The sequence below is a fragment of the Staurois parvus genome, unplaced genomic scaffold (genome assembly GCF_062004578.1).
Source record: "Staurois parvus isolate SC_StPar_1 unplaced genomic scaffold, SC_StPar_1.0 ptg000343l, whole genome shotgun sequence".
Classification (NCBI taxonomy): domain Eukaryota; kingdom Metazoa; phylum Chordata; class Amphibia; order Anura; family Ranidae; genus Staurois; species Staurois parvus.
Genome location: NW_028318139.1, coordinates 2646106 through 2666499, shown reverse-complemented (window position 1 = coordinate 2666499; position 20394 = coordinate 2646106). Strand labels below are relative to the sequence as shown.

The window sequence follows — 20394 nt, the reverse complement described above, 5'->3', positions numbered from 1 at the left end:
TTAATGACATGGGAAGAGCTCTAAATGTCAGTTGGCTGACTTGTTTCAAGGGTCAGGACCTCTTCTTCAGAGCTCAGAGCAATACTCATGTATAATCAATCACCTACTTATATACCATACCATATTGTTAGCCATACCCTAAGGGAGGGGAACAAGGGCATGGAGAATATAACACCAGATCACATGATTACCTTATCATTGGTAATATTCCAGAGCTAGAGCATCCCATGCTGAGAACAGTGTCCCAACATAAAATATAATATGCAATATGGTGAATGTATCATACCTTTACTGGGTGTATGAAAAGAGGAACCTATGATGTTCATTCCTTATTAATAGCATCCACATAGAAAAAAATGTGTCCAAAGGAGAGTGGAAATAAGGATATAGATGTATGTATATAGGAGGAAACGCTCCAAACATACTGCTGCGTCTCAAGGAGTAGTTCGATGGTGTGTTGGCATTCCAAAATGGAGGCAGCACTCTGGAGCGCACGCCAAACTGTAAAACTGTATACTGGAAGTGTGGGTGTATTTGCATTTCACCCAACACTTTCGGTATGGATTGCATCAGCCAACTATGGATGTTTAGAGGTCTTCCCATGTGATTAACCCTGTATGGTGGACTCAGAGGTGGTCTCATTTGTATCTTCTGATATGCTCATACACAACATGTGTTTGTGAGTACCCACTTGCTTTTATACATTTTATTAAAAATTAATTTATGGTAATGCACTAGGTTAGTGCTCCCTCTTTTGTATTGTTTCGTAGCTTATGAAAGGATATCCACAGTCACATTAACAGGGCAGCAAGATCTTGTGTGTGCCGTACTTACAAGAGTAGCTAGAATGGGAGTCTATTCTACCCCTAAGCACCACACCTGAGTGCAGGAGGTTACGTCTTGAGTTAATTTGACCTCCAAAGCCGGATTCTCTCTAGTGTGGTGGGTTTCCAACCCAAGACTGGAATTAGGAAAGCCCCTTTCTCTACAGTTTTGGAAAGTTCTCACAACTGATGCCAGCTTGTGATGTGGAGCAGTCCTGGAGGCCCTATTGATACGGGGGACTTGGTTATTGGAGGAAGCTCCCTCTCTTATCAACATTATGGGTGATTCGGTTGTACCATCAATGCAAGGACACCCAGTGAGAATCCAGTTGGCCTGTGCCATGGCTGTTTCTACATACACTAAATCATCACAGAGGTATCAGATGTTGCCCCACTCAAAGAGAAATATGATTGATATGTCAAAAGTGTATTCAGTGACTTTGCACCACAAGCACTGTACAGTCTTAGTGTCCACTCAAAGAGAAGAAGACTTGTTCCTCTCTTGGGCAGCACTTTCCTGTCTTGTCTGCCATCCACATTCCAGACATGGCAAAATCGGCAGGTGGACTTTCTCTTTCATTAGCATAAGGATCTAGGGGAATGGGCTCTCCATCCAGGGGTTTTTCAAGCTCTTTTCCAGGTGAAGGATGCTGGTTTAGATCTGCTGGTGTCTACATTCGACAACAAACTGGACCCTTAGGCCTTCCCAGTGAATACACTAGTGATGTTATGGGATCAGTTCAGTTTGATCTACACCTTTCTGCCCCTTCACATACCTTCTCAACTACTAGATCGAGATGGAGGGCATTCCAGTGATCTTCATTCCACTGAATTGTCCCAAGAGGATGTTGTACTCAAACATACTCTGACTGCTGGCAGACACTCTGTGGGGCTTATTGGCATCATCCAGACCTCCTGTCCCAAGGAACAGCATTCTATCCTACTTCTTGGTTCCTGGCTTTAACAGCATTGCTGTTGAAGCCACCGTCCTAAATAACAGGGGCCTTTTGGATTCAGTCAACCCTACCTCTCTAGAAAGACAACTTCTTATAAAATCTACCATCATACCTTGAAGACCTATTTTGCTTGGCGTGAGTCTTGGAGCTTAAATCCTAGAAAGTACTTAGTGGGACATCTGTTTTTTCTCCAGGCTGACCTACAACTTTCCGCCTCTTCAGATTCTCTCATGTCTACTTCACAGGATTAAGAAACATGGAATTCCAGTACATTTTCCCAGAAGGACATGGAATTTAGGCATACTCAGTCTCCTGGCAGATGCTCTGTGGGCTTTCAGGATTGTCGAGACTTTCTGTCCCAATTGCCAATGTTTCATCCTGCTTTTCAGCTGCTGGCCTTAAAGGCATTCCTGTTGAAGCCACAGTTCTGATGGCCAGGGGTCTTTTGGAATCAGTAATTTTTACCCCCTTGATGGGAAGTCAACTTCTTACAAAGTCTACCTTTGCACCTGGAATGTTTATTTTGTCTACAGCGTTAATCCTAGAAAGTACTTGGTGAAGAGTATTCTGCCTTTGAGTACAGTCAAAGGACAAATTTTGTCCTAGTCAAATCTGTTTCAGAGACCTTTGGCCTCTACATGACTCCTTTGTTTAGGATATAGCTTACATCTCTACTCTTATGTGCCTTTCTATGTTCCCTATGAACTTCAATCTGTTTTTCTTCAGCTCTGCAGAAGCTATACTAGGGATATTTCCTTGTCTGACCTTACCTTTAAGGTGGCCATTCTTGTTGCTATAACCTCTGCAAGGAGTCTCTGAAATAGCGGCCTTATCTTGTAAGAAGCCTTACTTAGTGTTGCACAAGGACAGAATTTTGAGACCTAAGGCCTCACTCCTTTTTTTTGTTCCTCTGTGTCCTGCTCTGAAACATTGTCTTAACGTGGTGCGCTATCAAGGTCCTACCTTTCCTCAGGGCTTGTGCTGCTCCATGTGCTGGCATCCATCTTAGGTCTGCAAAGCATTGTGGGATCCTTTATGCTTTCAGCCCTCTGGCGACCATTCTTCCTGGCTTCTGACCCCCGGCTTTGGCTACGATTCCCGCTGGTTCTCGACTTGATTATCCTGGAAGACGACCTCAGCAGGAGAACTTCTGTCCTACCAAATCATCCGCTGTTGCTGTCGGACTTGCATAGACTCTTGCCTGTTTCTGTGTAAATAGACCTACCTTTAATTGCACCTCCTTGTGTGTCTGGCTCCTCGCTCCCTGACACCACACGAATGCCATGAATCCTGACGGTGCAGGTACGCCCTCGCTCCCTATGTTGGTTGCCAGACTTGATCAGCGGGATCTCTTGTTGGATCAGTTCACTCAGGCGTGGCAGACGCTGCTTGCACGCACAGTGCACCTTGCTCCTGGTGCAATTAGGCTGGTTGTCACTCCTGTGGTCGCTTCCGCTGCTGCTCCGGTTGTTGCGCCTACCTCTGCATCTGCTGCTGCACCTGCGGTGCCCAGAGGTATGACTGGTTCAGCCCCCCTTCCACAGTGCTTTGGGGGTGAGCCTAGTCAGTGTCGGGGTTTCCTTAACCAGGTGGGCATATATTTTGAGTTGATGCCCCACGCTTTTCCTACCGAGAGGTCAAAGGTGGGCTTCCTAATCTCGATGCTCTCGGACAAGGCTTTGGCCTGGGCAAATCCCTTATGGGAGAACGATAACCCTGTGATTCACGAGTTTGCCGGGTTTGTTGCCTCCTTCCATAGGGTATTCGATGTGCCTGCTCACTCCATCTGTGCTGCCTAGCTGCTCATGTCCATGCATCAGGGTTCACGGACCATTGCTGAGTACGCCATAGAATTTCGTACCCTGGTGGCAGAGGTGGGTTGGAACAATGAGGCTCTGGTGGCTGCTTTCTCTCATGGTCTCTCAGATGCATTGAAGGATGAGATTGCAGCCAAAGAACTGCCTGTGGAGCTCAAAGCACTCATTTCCTTCCTAATCCTGATTGACACCAGGCTCAGGGAGAGGCCTTCAATTAAGGAGCATCTGCGGAGGCCTCCTAACCGATTGGTGCCTACGTTTTCTGTCCCACCCATTCCTCCCTCTCCTCCCACGCCTCCTGGGGATGGTTTGTCTGGCGGTGAGCCCATGCAGCTGGGGTTTGCTTACCTTTCCGAGGGGGAGCGGGCCTCTTGGCGTTGGAAGGGTCGCTGCCTGTACTGTGGTCTCGGTGGCCATTTTCGGCAGTCCTGTCTGGTCCGACCGGGAAACGCTCGCACCTGAGATCCTGTCGTGGGCAGATCTTGGGTGGAGTTTCCTCGTCCCCGGTGTCCCGCAAAGATAAACCGCTAATCACCGTTGTCCTCTCTTGAGTGAAGGCTCGGTGACGGCCCAGGCGTTGGTAGACTCTGGTGCTGGCGGGTTGTTTATGGACAGTTTGTTTCTTGCTCAGTACTCCATTCCTCTGCAGGCTCGAGTTACGCCATTGGTTCTCAAGGCGATAGATGGTAGGCCCCTGCAACCGCCGCAGGTTACCCATGAGACCCTGCCAGTTGAAGTAGCTATTGGGGCTGTTCACAGGGAGTTGGCCTGTTTCCAAGTAATTTCTTCTCCGCACTACTCCGTGGTTTTGGGATATTCCTGGCTTCAGAAGCACAATCCGACCTTTGATTGGCGATCGGCCGAGATTCTCTTGTGGTCTCCACAGTGTGGGGCCGGTTGCATCCGTGGACCTGTTAAGGTGTTATGTGCCTCCTCGGACTCTGTGTTGCCCACTGACTATGGGGAGTACCTGGACGTGTTTGACAAGGTGAACGCCGGTGCTCTGCCTCCTCATCGTCCATATGATTGTGCCATAGCCTTGCAACCCGGTGCCACTCCTCCTCGTGGCAGGGTGTATCCTCTTTCGGTTGCGGAGAATCAGGTCATGGAGGAGTACGTTGCGGATGCGCTTTCCCGGGGGCACATTCACAAGTCTACTTCCCCAGCAGGAGCTGGCTTTTTCTTCGTGAAAAAAGAAGGGCGGTGAATTGAGGCCTTGCATTGATTATAGGGGTCTCAATCGAATCACGATTAAGAATGCTTACCCAATTCCATTAATTACCGAGTTGTTCGACCACCTCAAGGGAACAACGGTCTTTACTAAACTCGACCTTAGGGCTGCGTACAACCTTATACGGATCAAGGAGGGCGACGAGTGGAAGACTGCATTCAACACCAGAACCGGCCACTATGAATCCCTGGTTATGCCCTTCGGGTTGTGTAAAGCGCACGCGGTCTTTCAGGAGTTCATTAATGATGCCTTTCATGACTTGTTGCAGCAGTGCGTGGTGGTTTACTTGAACGACATCCTGGTTTACTCTGCGTCTATGGAGTCTCATATCCAGGATGTCAAGCAGGTGCTTCAAAGGTTACGTGAGAACGAGCTTTTCTGTAAGCTTGAGAAGTGTGAATTTCACCGATCCCAGGTTGCCTTTTTGGGCTACATCATTTCCGCTGTGGGATTCTCCATGGACCCTCAGAAGGTTTCGGCGGTTCTGCAGTGGCCTTGTCCCAGTGGTCTTCGGTCCATTCAGTGCATTTTGGGATTCGCCAACTATTATCGAAAGTTTATTAGGAACTTCTCCACGCTGGCCAAGCCTCTCTCAGATCTGACGAAGAAGGGCAGTAATCCCCACGAGTGGTCATCCGAGGCCATCTTAGCTTTCGAAGCTCTGAAATCCGCCTTTGCTTCGGCTCCGATACTGTCTCGTCCCAATCCTGGGTTGCCCTTTGTCCACGAGGTTGATGCATCTGAGACGGGAGTAGGCGCCCTCCTGTCTCAGCGTCGGTTGCCCGATGGACCCCTACTTCCCTGGGGGTTCTACTCCAGGAAGCTTTCCTCCGCAGAATGCAACTACCAGATTGGAGACAGGGAGTTGTTGGCCATTATTCAGGCTCTCAAGGAATGGAGGCACCTGCTCGAGGGTTCTGCGGTTCCAGTTCTCATTCTCACTGACCACAAGAACCTGACGTATCTCTCGGAGGCTAAGAGGTTGACGCCCCATCAGGCCAGATGGGCTCTGTTCTTGTCGCGTTTTAACTATGTGGTCTCCTATTTGCCTGGCTCCAAGAATGTCAGGGCTGATGCCTTGTCGCGGCAATACTCTGAGCTGTCCAGGGAGGACTCTGAGCCGACCTCGGTCATACCTCCGGATCAGATCCTGGCTGCCATTTGTACCAGCCTGACTTCTCCCCTTGGGGAACAGATTTTGGCGGCTCAAACTGATGCTCCCTCTGAGAGACCGGCTGGTAGATGTTTCGTACCTGAGGGATTGCGCACCCGCCTGCTGCGTACCTACCATAATTCCAAGACTTACGGTCATCTGGGGAGGAACCATTTGTCCTGGGCCGTTTCTCATCTATTCTGGTGGCCATCTCTCTGTTCCGACATCGCCTCATATGTAGCGGCATGTTCTGTCTGTGCCCAAAATAAATCCCCTCGGCATCTTCCATTTGGTCTTCTGCAACCCATTCCCAATGGAGAGCGTCCCTTGTCACACCTGGGCATGGATTTCATTGTGGACCTCCCTGCGTCTCAAGGCCATATGGTCATTCTTATGGTCATTGATCGTTTCTCCAAGATGTGCCATTGTGTTCCGTTCAAGAAATTGCCGACTGCGCAAGAACTGGCCACGGTTTTTGCCAGGGAGATCTTTCGCTTGCATGGGTTGCCTAAGGTGATTGTCTCGGACCGTGGGAGCCAGTTTGTGTCCAGGTTCTGGCGTGCCTTCTGCTCCCAGTTGGGTATCAAGCTCTCCTTCTCTTCGGCCTACCACCCGCAGTCCAATGGGGCTGTGGAGCGTTCCAACCAGGCCCTGGAACAATTCCTTCGCTGCTATATCTCAGACCATCAAGACAATTGGGTCGATCTCCTGCCATGGGCAGAGTTTGCGAGGAACTCGGCTGTCAACTCCTCCTCTGGGATGTCTATCTTCATGGGTAACTATGGGTTCCAACCCGCTGTATTGCCTGAGTTGTTCTCGCCACAGGACATTCCGGCTTTGAAGAACCATCTTGCTGCCCTGCGTTCTTCATGGGGGCAGATCCAGAGGTCCTTGAAGGACTCAGCACAGCGCCAAAAGCTCCAGGCTGATCGTAGACGGTTGCCCGCTCCTTCATACCAGATCGGAGATCGGGTGTGGTTGTTCACTCGTAACCTCAATCTTTGGGTGCCCGCACCGAAACTGGCTCCCCGTTTTGTTGGTCCTTTCCGCATCCTCCACAGGGTGAACCCGGTTGCCTATGCCCTTGCTCTTCCTCCTGGGATGCGTATCTCCAATGTCTTCCACGTATCCCTGTTGAAGCCTCTGGTCTGCAATCGCTTTACTGCCACACTGCCTCGGCCCCATCCTATCTGGGTTGACAGTCATGAGGAGTATGAGGTGAGCCGCATCCTGGACTCTTGGTTGGTCTGCGGTCAGCTGCAGTTCCTGGTCTATTGGCGTGGTTATGGTCCCGAGGAGCGTTCCTGGGTTCCTTCCGTGGATGTTCATGCTCCTGCCCTCCTCAAAGCTTTTCACTCCCGCTTTTCCCAGAAGCCTTATGTTGAGCCGCTGAGGGGCCCTTGAGGAGGAGGTACTATCAAGGTCCTACCTTTCCTCAGGGCTTGTGCTGCTCCATGTGCTGGCATCCATCTTAGGTCTGAAAAGCATTGTGGGATCCTTTATGCTTTTATCCCTTTGCGGCTCCTCCCAGGAGGTGGCGGCTTATCACATTTAAGTCTGCTGTTTGCAGCTGTCCATTGCATTCGTGTCCTGTCTGTTGCACAGCAGCAAGCTCCTGTTTAGTTAACTGCTCTCCTGGATACCGACTCGGCTTTGGCTAAGACTCCTCCTGGCTTCTGACCCCGGCTTTGGCGACCATTCTTCCTGGCTTCTGACTCCGGCTCTGGCGACCATTCTTCCTGGCTTCTGACCCCAGTTCTGGCGACCATTCTTCCTGGCTTCTGACCCCGGCTTTGGCTACGATTCCCGCTGGTTCTCGACTTGATTATCCTGGAAGACGACCTCGGCAGGAGAACTTCTGTCCTACCAAGTCATCCGCTGTTGCTGTCGGACTTGCATAGACTCTTGCCTTGTTTCTGTGTAAATAAATCTACCTTTAATTGCATCTCCTTGTGTGTCTGGCTCCTCGCTCCCTGACATGCGCACTGTGAAAATTTATTTTTCCCTAAGGCAATCGGATTCTCTCTTCATGCTTCCTGATTCCTGGTCAGGAACATGCGTCTAGATCTGTTAGAACATCATTGACTTTTCAACATCTGACATCTCTTTCTCTGTTTGCAAGACTACCACCTGTCTTACATTCACAATTTTGTGAAATTCTACTTCTGCCTAAATGAGGGCCTGTTGGTGTTTGCTGTGTAGCCCACCCACCAGTTGGACTGCTTTTGGACATCCCATTGTAATAAATAAAGGATACATTCACCTTTTAACAAAAAATAATAAATGCACTTTATTTGCAGGTAAAAAAAAATGTGCATTTAATCTTTTTTGTTTCTGGAGCCTCTAAAGCAGGAGTAGGCAACCTTTTGAGCATAGTGGGCCAAAAAATGTTTTAGAAGAAATTGAGATTGCCAGTTATATTAAAAAATGTCAACTTTACAAACTTTCAAGGATGGTAAATGAGCTTTCAAGGATGGTAAATGGTAACTTACCCTTTTTCCAGAACATATGTGCTGTGAGGCAAGTATGGTAAGGTTGAAATTAATATTCCAACCAAGGACTTCTGCCAAGTATACAGTTGGAAATGAAGTGTGAGGTGATAGTGGTCACCCTAATAAAGTTCTCTCAAATCACCACAATTCCTGTACCTCCAGGCCTCAAATCACCCCAGGTCCTGCACCTTCACATCTCAGCTCACCACAATGTCTGTACTTTTACACCCCAGATCACCCCAATTCCTGTACTTTCACACGTCAGATCGGTCCAAATAATACAACTTCATACCTCAGATCAGCCCCAATTTGTGCACCTCCGGGCCTCAGATCAGCCCCAATTTCTGCACTTCCACACCTCAGCTCACCCCTATTCCTGCAATTTCACATCTCAGTCCCCAGCGACAATTCCTGTGCCTTCAGGCCTCATATAAGTCCCAACTCCTGAACCCCCAGAACTCTGATCACAATTTTTTCACCTTTATACCTCAGATCACCCCAATTCCTACATCTCTAGACCTCAGATCAGCCCCAATTCCTGTATCTCCAGACCTCAGATCAACCCCAATTCCTGCACCTCCAAGCCTCAGATCAACCCAATTCCTGCAACTCCAAGCTTCAGATCATCCAAAGTCCTGCACCTCATAGCCTCAGATCACCAAAATTCCTGTACCTCCAAACCTCAGATCACCCCAATTCCTACACCTCTAGACCTCACTTCAGCCCCAATTCCCACACCTACAAGCTTCACATCAGTCCCAATTTGTGCACGTTCACACCTCAGATCACTTCAGTCCCTGCACCTTTACACCTCAGATCACCCCAGTCCCTGCACCTTTACACTTCAGATTACCCTAATTCCAGATCACCTTCACACATCAGATTAGTCCCAATTTCTGCACCTTCACACCTCAAATTACCCAGTTTGTGCACCTCCGGACCTCTGTTCACCCCAATTCCTGCATGTGTACAACTCAGATCAGCCCCAATTCCTGTTCCTTCAGGCTTCAGATTAGTCCCAATTCCAGCATTTTCACACCTCAGATCACCCAAATACCTGCACCTTTACAGATCTGATGATCTCCAATTCCTGCACCCTTACAGCTCATATCACCCCAATTGCTGCACATTCACACCACAGCCCACCCCAATTCCTGCACTTTCACACCCCAGATCAGACACAATTTCTGCTCCTTCAGGCCTCAGATCAGTCCCAATTTCTGCTCCTTCAGGCCTCAAATCAGCCCCAATTCCTGCAAATTCTGGCATGAATAGACTAAGCCTTTTCCATATAGATGCTCCAGAAATGAACACCAGCCAATGCTCCAGTCAAGACAGGACTGCTTGGACCATGCAGGAGAATTGAGCCCCAATTCTTGCCATTCCTAATTCCTTTTCCTTTTTCTAAGGTGGTACTTACCAATATCTGTTCTGAAACTGTAGTTCCCAATAGAAGTTCTATAGTAGTTAACAAACCTTGTTTTAAAGTAGTAGTTCCTTCTATTGGGACACCACGGTGAATGGCAGCAGCAGGAATCTGCTGATTCCTGCTTCTGGTTTTGACACCTGTAAACTGCTAGCTGCAGTCACTGAGCCTGTACAGTAAACTTTTATAACAAGTTTCCGACTTCCATAGCTATTTATGGCTGTTCACACAACAGGTGATTACCTGTGGTGATAGCTGTTGAATTCACACAAAGTGTGTGTTCATCAGCCATCATTGTGTGTAATCACTGACTGTGTGAACAGTCACAAATAGCTGCAGAACCCAGTAACCTGTAGTGTACTGTATGGGCTTGGAGGCTGCAGCTAGCAGTTTACAGGTGTCAAAACCAGCAGCAGGAATCAGCGGATTACTGCAGCTGCCATTCTCACTGTGGCTAAATGCCCATGCAAATGTAGCTTAAATCAGTAGTACCCAATTGCTGTTATGACAGTAAAGCCTTTAAAACCCTTCTCACTCCAATTTCAATTCCTCTTTGCACTGAGTTACTCATAAAAGATAGCTGTGGAAGGGGTTAATAAACATTTGAAAATAAACCTCTCTGTCTATATCCCATCCAAGCTGAGCCAGGTGTATAGATGCTGAGGGGGAGAAATGTTCAGAGGGAGGGCAGGTACACCAACATTAAGAGCCTGGCCATGAGCTGTATCACAGAGGAGGAAAAGTACTGAATATATTTACCCTTTCAAAGTGATAACAAGTAGTCTGGGAACCTGACACGACACAGCTTCAGTGTAGAGAGAGCAACACAGGAACAGACACCAACTGAAATAAAAGTGGGTGGGCACCCACTGGTCAGCTTTATTGTTTGGGAGGTGGATCTACCAGGACTCTCCTTGTGTGCCGTCCTTGATGTTGTCATGTGCCACCTCTGACACTAGTGCCGGGAGTTGCCTACCCCTGCTTTACCATGGTTTAGAAAGTTCTGATTTACAAATCTAAACAGGTCTCACAACCCATCACGGACAATTCAAGGCATATAATTTGTAATCACGGGTCAACATTGACATTTGTGTTCCCTAGAGAGTCTATTGTCAGTTAGGAAGATACATTTTTTATATTCTTCACCATGCTCTCTACAAAAGCTATGTACAGCACAGTGATGATGTCACTGTGACTTCTTTAAGGTAATATCCTGATTTCTAAAAGTATTTGCTGCACACAAAGTGAATTTATATCCTATCTTGCGATTGGGGTGTATATATTTAAATGGTAGTTTTGTGCCCGGAGTTCAGTCTCAAATTTATCTATTAGTCCTGAGTAAAAGAAAAATTTAAAGATCTACAACTTCGATTTCAGTCAGGGAAAGGATATAGGATGATACATTTATTACAGGTATATAGTTTCATAGTTAGTCTGACTGAAAAAAAAAACAAAAGTCCATCCAATTCAACCATTAAAAAAAAAAGTTGTAATCCTATACCCACAGTTGATCCAGAGGCAAAAAAACCCAGCAAAGCATGGTTCAATTTGTTCTTGCAGGGAAACAAATTCCTTCCTGATTCCCCGAGAAGCAGCTAAGTATTTTTCTCCTGTAAGTTTTTTGGGGGATCAGAAATTGGTCTAGACTTCCTATTTTCTTGTATGAATTGTTAGTCTGTGTGTACTCTAAAAAAAAAAAACGGGCCTTGGGTATAGTACCTAAGTTATATAACTGACTACTCACTTGTGTTCCCTGTAGTGGTGGATATCGTGCCTAGTGTTAGTGAAGGGGCAGGTGATTATTTAATTGAATCTAATGAAACATGTGGTGCATGTATTATCCACTCTTGTGATTAGAGATGCAGGGAGTGGTGATCGGGATAGGCTGTCATATGCAAACCTGTACTTGGGCGGGTAAGAACATTCAATCATTTGGATGGTGCCATTCCGATATGTCTGATGACATATTTGTTATCTGGACAGGTAATATGATGAACTTTTATGTTGATTGTCAGTAACAATAAATTTAATCTGAAAATCACAATTAGACTTTTATCAGGATAAACAGGTAACTAAGGATAACAACACACAATAATACCAACTAATATAAAGGATTTTTGCCCTTCTTATAGCTGAAATACATACAGTATTTATTATGTTATATGACATTTTTCAGACCTCTTAAAAGACAACACCAAATTTGTGTGTAAATAAGAACAGTTGCTGATGCACTTTTTTATTCACCTTTAAGTGAATAAAAAAGTGCATGTGAAAAACACAAATAAAAAGGTGCACTTAAGGGTGAGTCTCTAGTCCACCTCCCAAAGAAGTAGCACCTTACCCTGACCCATGGGGTACAAGGCTGCTGACAGGGGTAAGGCACACTCTTGTTTCACCTAACTGAAAGGCCTGGTGGATCCCTCTCAGCTGAAGCCAACCACAGAGTATTGGGTGAGGGGCTCTCCCAAAGAGTGACCCCCTGGTTTGGGGGGGGTTTGGGAGAAACGTAAGCACCACACATCCTCCTCTTAAAATTCAGGGTAGGCCCGAGGACCCACACCCTCCATCCAAGTGAAAAGAAACACAGAGAAAAGTGCAAAGTGACTAACAGGTTGAGAGCAAAAATCATTTAAATAAGTGCCAGTGCAGGTGCATTTGCTAGGTTTTGCAGCCTGGTAACAAAAATTGCCTTGAACTTAGCCAAAAGGCCTAGCCCAAGAGAAAGCAACAGGTGACATGGCCATGTGCTTGTTCTCATTGTGGCTTTCCCAGGCTCATGTGATACTAAGAGAACCCTTGGCATGATCAACTTTTAGGGGGCACTGACACCACAGGCTCTCTGCTTATCCAGCCCATGACAAGATCAGGCAGCTGTATTCAATTCAGGAGGTACTGGGTCCCTCGGAACCCTCCACACTAAGGGTGTACTACCAACCCACACCTTACGTGGTGCTTCCTAATTCGAATTCCTCACCTAGTGGGAATGCTCCTTATTATACCAGCAGAGATACAGTATAGCCAGCCATTCCTACCAAAAGGGCAGAACAGCAGTGTAGCACCCCTAGTGGACACTGATAAGAACAGACACTACACTTGATCTTAGCCAAAAGGCAAGAAGTAAACAAGAGGTCATCTGAAAGTAAATGGGAGTTTATATGATGTCCAGTTGAAATCCTAATTGTAACTGCAATTGACATTTATTTGTTATTAGCTAGATATTCACGTTATTGAGATGCTTCTCCAGTATATGCTCCTATCTGGTAAAAATAAATTTCCTAGTTGTTTTGAAAGACATACCCTTGTCCTGCTGATGTTGAATACCTCATATTAATTCCTCTGATGTCCTCTTGTAGGCAAGAGTTAGGACTGTGATTTGCATTTATATGAGGTATAGCTTAGCTTTTATGTAAATGATTTCCTTACTGACCAAAATGTTGTAAATATTATGTGATTACCTTTGATCATACTAATGTGTAATTTGTATGTCGTTGACATGGTATTATAGACAACCACAACTGTGGAAGAAGCAGATCAGCCTTACCCCACATCTATATCAGTGTATTTAAATATGTAAAATCCTTTGGGTGAGGTACTGAGGGTAAATTATGCGGTAGCTGTCACGATCCGCCTGGCAGCGTCTCTATCGGTCCACAGTACGGAGTTCCTCAGGGCGTGGGGTCTAAGTCCCAATCTGCTTATTCACGAGGGCCCCTGATGGTGTGGAAGGACTTGGAGCAGACTGAGACCAGGTCGTGACCCCTGAGTACGTCCGACAATGGTAGAGAGCACGGTCAGAGGAGTGCGGGGTAAGGAGTCTGATGTGAAGAGGCTGGCAGACCTGGTAACCAGGAACAATCCCTGCAGGATGGATGGATGGATCGTCTGGGTGGCTGGAAGCGTAGTCGGGCAGGCCAGGTCAGCAACGTGCGGGCAGCGAGGTACCGGAGGAGAAGGCAGAGAATGGTTGGGGTCACAAGCCGGGTTCAGTAACTAGCAGACAGCGCGGTACAGAGGGTCAGGCAGAAGGATGGTCAGGCAAGCCAAGGGTTAAGCAGGATACAATCAGCAGGGTCAGGTACAATGCAGAGGTCAGCAACGAAGTAACACAGGATCAGGTATCAGGAACAGAGCACAAAAGACCAAACGGCAATTTGCCATACCTCTAGTCCCGTTTAAATAGCCTGCCCTGCGCTGTCATTGGTGCCAGGTGCGCGTCCGCGATCGCGAGTGTGCATGCGTGGCCATCGCGATTGCCCAGGTCCCGCTGCTTGCTGGTTAGGACGCATCGGTATCCTGCGCATGCGCCGCCCGGCGCATCGTGGCAGGGACACCGATCCCTGACAGTAGCAGCTCATGCTAACAGATAATCGCGATATTTTGATAAACCAATTATATTAATTGTCTGTGTATATGATATATATATATATATACATACACACACATATCATAATCTATGACAAAACTTTGTGGATGAGGGAAATGTCGAAGTTACTATTTGTAATGACATACGCTTCTAATGTATACAAGTACAGCGTTAACACGAGTATTTTTTGTTTTCTTTTTAGAATGTTAATCAAAATTCAACAGGATATAAACAAAAAAGAGGAAAAGAAAGGATTATTTCCAATAAGGTATGCTCTGTAGCACGTTTTGATGCTTATAAATACTGGCAAAAGTGTATGCATTTTTTAATCATTTCACCTCTCACTAGACCAGAGCTCTTTTTTTCACTTCTGCAAAGAACCTGTTCATTCAGCGCTAATTTCGTCATTATTTAAGCTAACTATATTTATATATAGTTTGGAGAACATGGATAAGGTTGAGGGAAGTGAGTGGGATACTTCAAAAACAAGTACACTTGTACACTTTAGGACTTGAGTATTCTTCGGGACAAGCTATGTTTAAGTCCTTGCTTGCAATAAACAGTGGACTTCAGCTTTAATGTAGAAATATTAGTAGTAGAAGTTTATAGCCCAAGAGCAGTGTCCCCATTAACCAGGAGGATGTATACACGGAGCTCTTCAGGACACCAGTCAGTATCTTCTTAGCTGACTCTTTAGCACCAGAGGGGTTAAAGCAGCCCACAGTTTCTAAGATCCTTTAGGGGTGTCTGTACTCACAAGGCCCAATAACAGCTGGATGCCTTCTTCTGCGTTACCAGATCTCCAGTATATGTTCCCTCAGTCAGCTTTAGTAGGACCCGAGTCTCAGCACTCAGGTCCTCAGGTCACCCACCTGAGGCCACATGACAGCAGTCCCCTCCAGGCTGGACCAGTTCTATATAGGAATAGACCAAGAGTCCAGTGTGCTCACTGAATATATATAGTTACCTAGCATACCATCAGATTTGCCACTCTGGGATAGACCAGAGTCTCAATGTTCATGATGCCATCTGCATAGCTCCACACCTATAATCCAGAAGCTTCTCAAGCTTTCTGGATGCAGAGGGAGCTATCAGCCTGGCAGTAATTGATCACACTGAGCAGACCTGACTAGCAGAACAAGGCATCACTGATTACAATGTGCACGTTATGCTTTCACTTATCAACAATCTTAACCACACTGACTACAGTATGAAAACTAAATTTACCTATCAAAACACAAGCTAAAGCTAACTATCTAAACCTAGCACCTATCTAGGAGGGTGCTACAAATATATATATGTGTGTGTGTATATTCTGAAAAAGAAATTCTGAGCAATCACACATATGTGGCTCTGCGAGCCACATTTTGCGATGACACGGCAGTCCATTGATTTGAATGGGCTGCTGTGCCTCCTGAAATGCAGGGAAAAGGTCCCTGCAGCATCCTAGAAATCTCAGCCCACACAGGCTGCCACAAGTGCAGTGCAGTTTCCAGCGTGAGAGTGATTTCTAGTGTGCGTGGTGTGCCATTAGGATTAATGGCACCTGCACACATCCAGCACGTTTTCCTGTGCGGGTATTGCGGCTGTGGCAACAAGTGCAGACCTGCAGCGGGAAAAACAAGCACAGATGTGAACCTAACCTTAGGCAGATGTTATTGTAAAAGACTTAAAAAAAAACCCTCACCTTTTTCTACTTTGTTAAAATAGTGCTATTGTAGTGTTACTGTGTGTGTGGTAAATTAGGGCAGAATGAGGTTAACTAAGGATTAATAAAGAGTTTTCCTTGTAAATTTGCTTGTCAGTTAAGACTCAGTTCACACTACTGTGATGTGATTTCTATGTGGTTTTCAGTGCTGTTATGTAGAGAGACTTTGATGCGACTTTGGCTGTGGTTAGAATATTCTATGGAGCCAAATTGCACTGAAATCTCATCATAGTAGCACAGGAACCTTTTTCAAAATTGCAATGGCCAGAGTTGCATTGATGTGAACAGGCACCATTGAAAACAATGGCTCACACTGATGCGATTTCTGATGCAACTTAATGCAGTTTCTGAAGTGAAGTCCCTGTCCAAACTCTTGAGACACAAAGCTGGACAAACCTGTCACAGGAGATATGATTTAATTTAGCTGAGATTCTGACCTATACTGGCATTACTGTCCACTTTTTAAAATTGCTGGCTACCTGCCATTCAATACCTTCAAGTGAAAATTATAGTGAAGCCTGAATGCCTAATTTGAGTACTTGTCAAATTCAGTGACTTAGAAGCACCAGGCATTTTCAGGAGGTACGTATATAAGTGTATATGTTCCTTGAACAACCATTTGGAAATGAATACTACTGTACAAGATGTGAGAAAGTTGTTTGGAAGCTCAGAATTTGGATCTAAGGAATCATTTGGCAACACTGTGAAACATCAACAGCCTGGATAGGAGCGAGGACCCTTCCTGTCAGGTGCTAGCTGGGGTCAATATAGAGGAGGGTTGAGATATGGAGATGAAAGCAACAGGGGTAGGTAGTTATCTCCTAGAGCACAGGTGTCAAACTGGAGGCCCTCCAGATGTTGTCCCATGAGGCATTGCAAGCTTGACAGGTACAAGCATGACTCCCAAAGGCAGAGGCATGATGGGACTTGTAGTTTCACAACAGCTGGAAAGCCGCCAGTTTGATACCCCTGTCCTAGAGCATAACTAAGTGGTGAAGCAAGGATGGTGGGACCAGAGCCTGCACCTTTGAAACTAAGTTTGCAATGGCAGCTCCCATTGTTATATTCTGACAAGTTGATTTTAGGTTTATTTTGTGAGCAAGCCAACATTCTGTTTTCCTTTTCTCAGGTGGTCTTTTGGTATGCAATGCTTTCTGCAGCTCTAAAGGCAGGTTTTCTGCAATTTTCTACTTAACAGAAGCATTTAAATTCCCTCACCAGTCTTCCCAGTGCCAACACATACTCTTGTTTTCTGAGGTTTTTACAGTATATAAAGGGTTATATTTCTGCAATAAATCCAGTTGATTGGTTGCGGCAGGTAGCGGGGAAGTTGGTTCATGGGTCAGGGATAATAATAGGGATGGTAGGAATTAGAGATGAGCGAAGTATTCAAAAATTCGATTCGGCTGATTCGGCGAATTCGCGGAATAAATTTGATTCGAGTCGAATATATTCGCTGCGAATTTAACTTATAAAAAGGGTGTTTCTAGGCTTCAGAGAGCCTTTATATTAGTGCAGAACACTGTACCTTTAATTTAAATGCCCTTGGAGTCTGCTGGGGAAGAGAAATAATACTGTCAGTCAGTATGACATGCAGATGAGTGCCGTCGATCTTAGAATCACCGCACACTTCACTCATTTGGGCAGTCACGGGGCCAAAACCAGAGTGTGGAGCCACAGTGTGACGGTGGAGGCAGCAGCAATGGGAGGGCATACAGCACCCTATGAAAAAATGGAACCCACCAGCAGTGTGAGGAGACCTGAAAGTGGCACATGGCAGAGTGTGGCGATGGAGACAGCAGCAATGGGAGGCCGTACAGGGACCCATGACACACTCTAGACCTGGCAGCAGCATGAGGAGGCGGTACAGGGGCCCATGACAGATTACGGGCCTGGCAGCAGCATGAGGAGTCGGTACGGGGGCCCATGGCAGATTACGGGCCTGGCAGCAGCAATAGGAGGCCCGTAATCTGCCAGCACCCTATGACAAAATGGAACCCACCAGCAGTGTGAGGAGACCTGAAAGTGGCACATGGCAGAGTGTGGCGATGGAGACAGCAGCAATGGGAGGCCGTACAGGGACCCATGACACACTCTGGACCTGGCAGCAGCATGAGGAGGCGGTACAGGGGCCCATGACAGATTACGTGCCTGGCAGCAGCATGAGGAGTCGGTACGGGGGCCCATGGCAGATTACGGGCCTGGCAGCAGCAATAGGAGGCCCGTAATCTGCCAGCACCCTATGACAAAATGGAACCCACCAGCAGTGTGAGGAGACCTGAAAGTGGCACATGGCAGAGTGTGGCGATGGAGACAGCAGCAATGGGAGGCCGTACAGGGACCCATGACACACTCTGGACCTGGCAGCAGCACGAGGAGGCGGTACAGGGGCCCATGACAGATTACGGGCCTGGCAGCAGCATGAGGAGTCGGTACGGGGGCCCATGGCAGATTACGGGCCTGGCAGCAGCAATGGGAGGCCCGTAATCTGCCAGCACCCTATGACAAAATGGAACCCACCAGCAGTGTGAGGAGACCTGAAAGTGGCACATGGCAGAGTGTGGCGATGGAGACAGCAGCAATGGGAGGCCGTACAGGGACCCATGACACACTCTGGACCTGGCAGCAGCATGAGGAGGCGGTACAGGGGCCCATGACAGATTACGGGCCTGGCAGCAGCATGAGGAGTCGGTACGGGGGCCCATGGCAGATTACGGGCCTGGCAGCAGCAATGGGAGGCCATACAGCACCCTATGACAAAATGGAACCCACCAGCAGTGTGAGGAGACCTGAAAGTGGCACATGGCAGAGTGTGGCGATGGAGACAGCAGCAATGGGAGGCCGTACAGGGACCCATGACACACTCTGGACCTGGCAGCAGCAAGAGGAGGCGGTACAGGGACCCATGGCAGAGTGGCGAAGCGTAAGCAGCTTAAATTGAAGGCCATACAGAGGCCTATGTTAAAAATAATAACATGTTTGGGGCATGATTCATGGTGGATTTAGTCAGTTGTGTCAGGAACTGGTGGTTTGAAATCCAGACTAATCCACGCCTGATTCATTTTCACAAACGTGAGTCTCTCCACACTTTGGGTGGACAGTCGTGTCCTCCGCGGAGTTACAATACCTCCTGCAGCACTAAACACGCGCTCCGATGCCACGCTACTGGCCGGGCATGACAGCCTTTCAAGGGCAAATTCAGCTAGTTGGGGCCAAAGGTCAAGTTTCGTTGCCCAGTAGTCAAGGGGATTGTCTACCTCGGTTGGCAGGGTGCTGTCCAAGTAGGCCCAAGCCTGTTGTTTGAGGTCCTGCTCCAGGTCCACCTGATGCTGCTGCTGCTGCGGCTGGTTAGTAGTTTCCTCACTGCGCTGGTGAAGAAAGCTACTCATCATCGACTGCAGACTGAGGCAGCCGCTGCTGGTGGAGCTGCCACTGCTCCTACCACCCCACCCCTCCCCTGCTGCCATGGCAGCGGAACGCGAGCGCACAGGGCCCACAGTGTCTGAGGATGGACGTTGGCGCAGAAAGGCAGAGACCAACTGACTACATAGGTGGTTTTTATAGTACTTTATTTTGGCCTCCCTCTCAGCAGGTGTGAAAAAGGCCACCATTTTTGAACGGTAGCGAGGGTCCAACAAGGTGGACAGCCAAAAGTCATCCCTCTGTCTGATTGTTATTATTCGGCTGTCGCTACGCAAGCAACCGAGCATGCTATGGGCCATTTGTGCCAAGGAATGCGAGGGACTCCCTGCCTCCATCTCCACAGCATACTGCCACGGTGCGTCTGGGTCCTCTGTCTCCTCCTCCTCCTCTACCAGATGCTCCTGCTCCTCCACTCCTGTCCGCTGAGTGGAAAAACCACCAATTTCACTCAATAATTCCTGAGCACCAATGTCCTCTTCTACCTCCTCCTCTTCTTCCTGTCCTGCCCCCACAGGGGTCATGTGGCGTTGAGATCTGTGCGCCACGTCTACCGCACCCTGACCAGCCATTGTTAACAGCATTTGTTCCAGGACTTGCAACAGAGGAATGACGTCGTTCATCCCATAGTCCTGCCGACTCACGAATAGCGTGGCCTCCTCAAAGGGCCTGAGCAAGAGGCAGGTGTCACGCATGAGCTGCCAATGGCTGACATCTAAGTTACACAGGGGAGTACCTTTATCCGCTTGTAACATCAGGAAATCGGTGATGGCCTTTCGCTGTTCGTAAAGGCGGTCTAACATATGTAGGGTTGAATTCCACCTTGTTGCAACGTCACAGCATGAGGAGTCGGTACGGGGGCCCATGGCAGATTACGGGCCTGGCAGCAGCAATGGGAGGCCCGTAATCTGCCAGCACCCTATGACAAAATGGAACCCACCAGCAGTGTGAGGAGACCTGAAAGTGGCACATGGCAGAGTGTGGCGATGGAGACAGCAGCAATG

The 20394-nt window shown here is 47.6% G+C and overlaps 1 protein-coding gene and 1 pseudogene across 1 annotated transcript in view; one reads left to right on the top strand and one right to left on the bottom strand.

Moving 5' to 3' along the window:
* Positions 1-20394, top strand: part of LCP2 (lymphocyte cytosolic protein 2) — a 348123-nt gene that overhangs the window by 121952 nt on the left and 205777 nt on the right. The window contains exon 4 of the mRNA XM_089684306.1: positions 14465-14530. Within this exon, the coding sequence (XP_089540432.1) occupies positions 14465-14530 (66 nt within the window). The remainder of the gene's footprint in view (positions 1-14464; positions 14531-20394) is intronic.
* On the bottom strand, positions 12907-13021 carry LOC149456910 (U2 spliceosomal RNA; annotated as a pseudogene).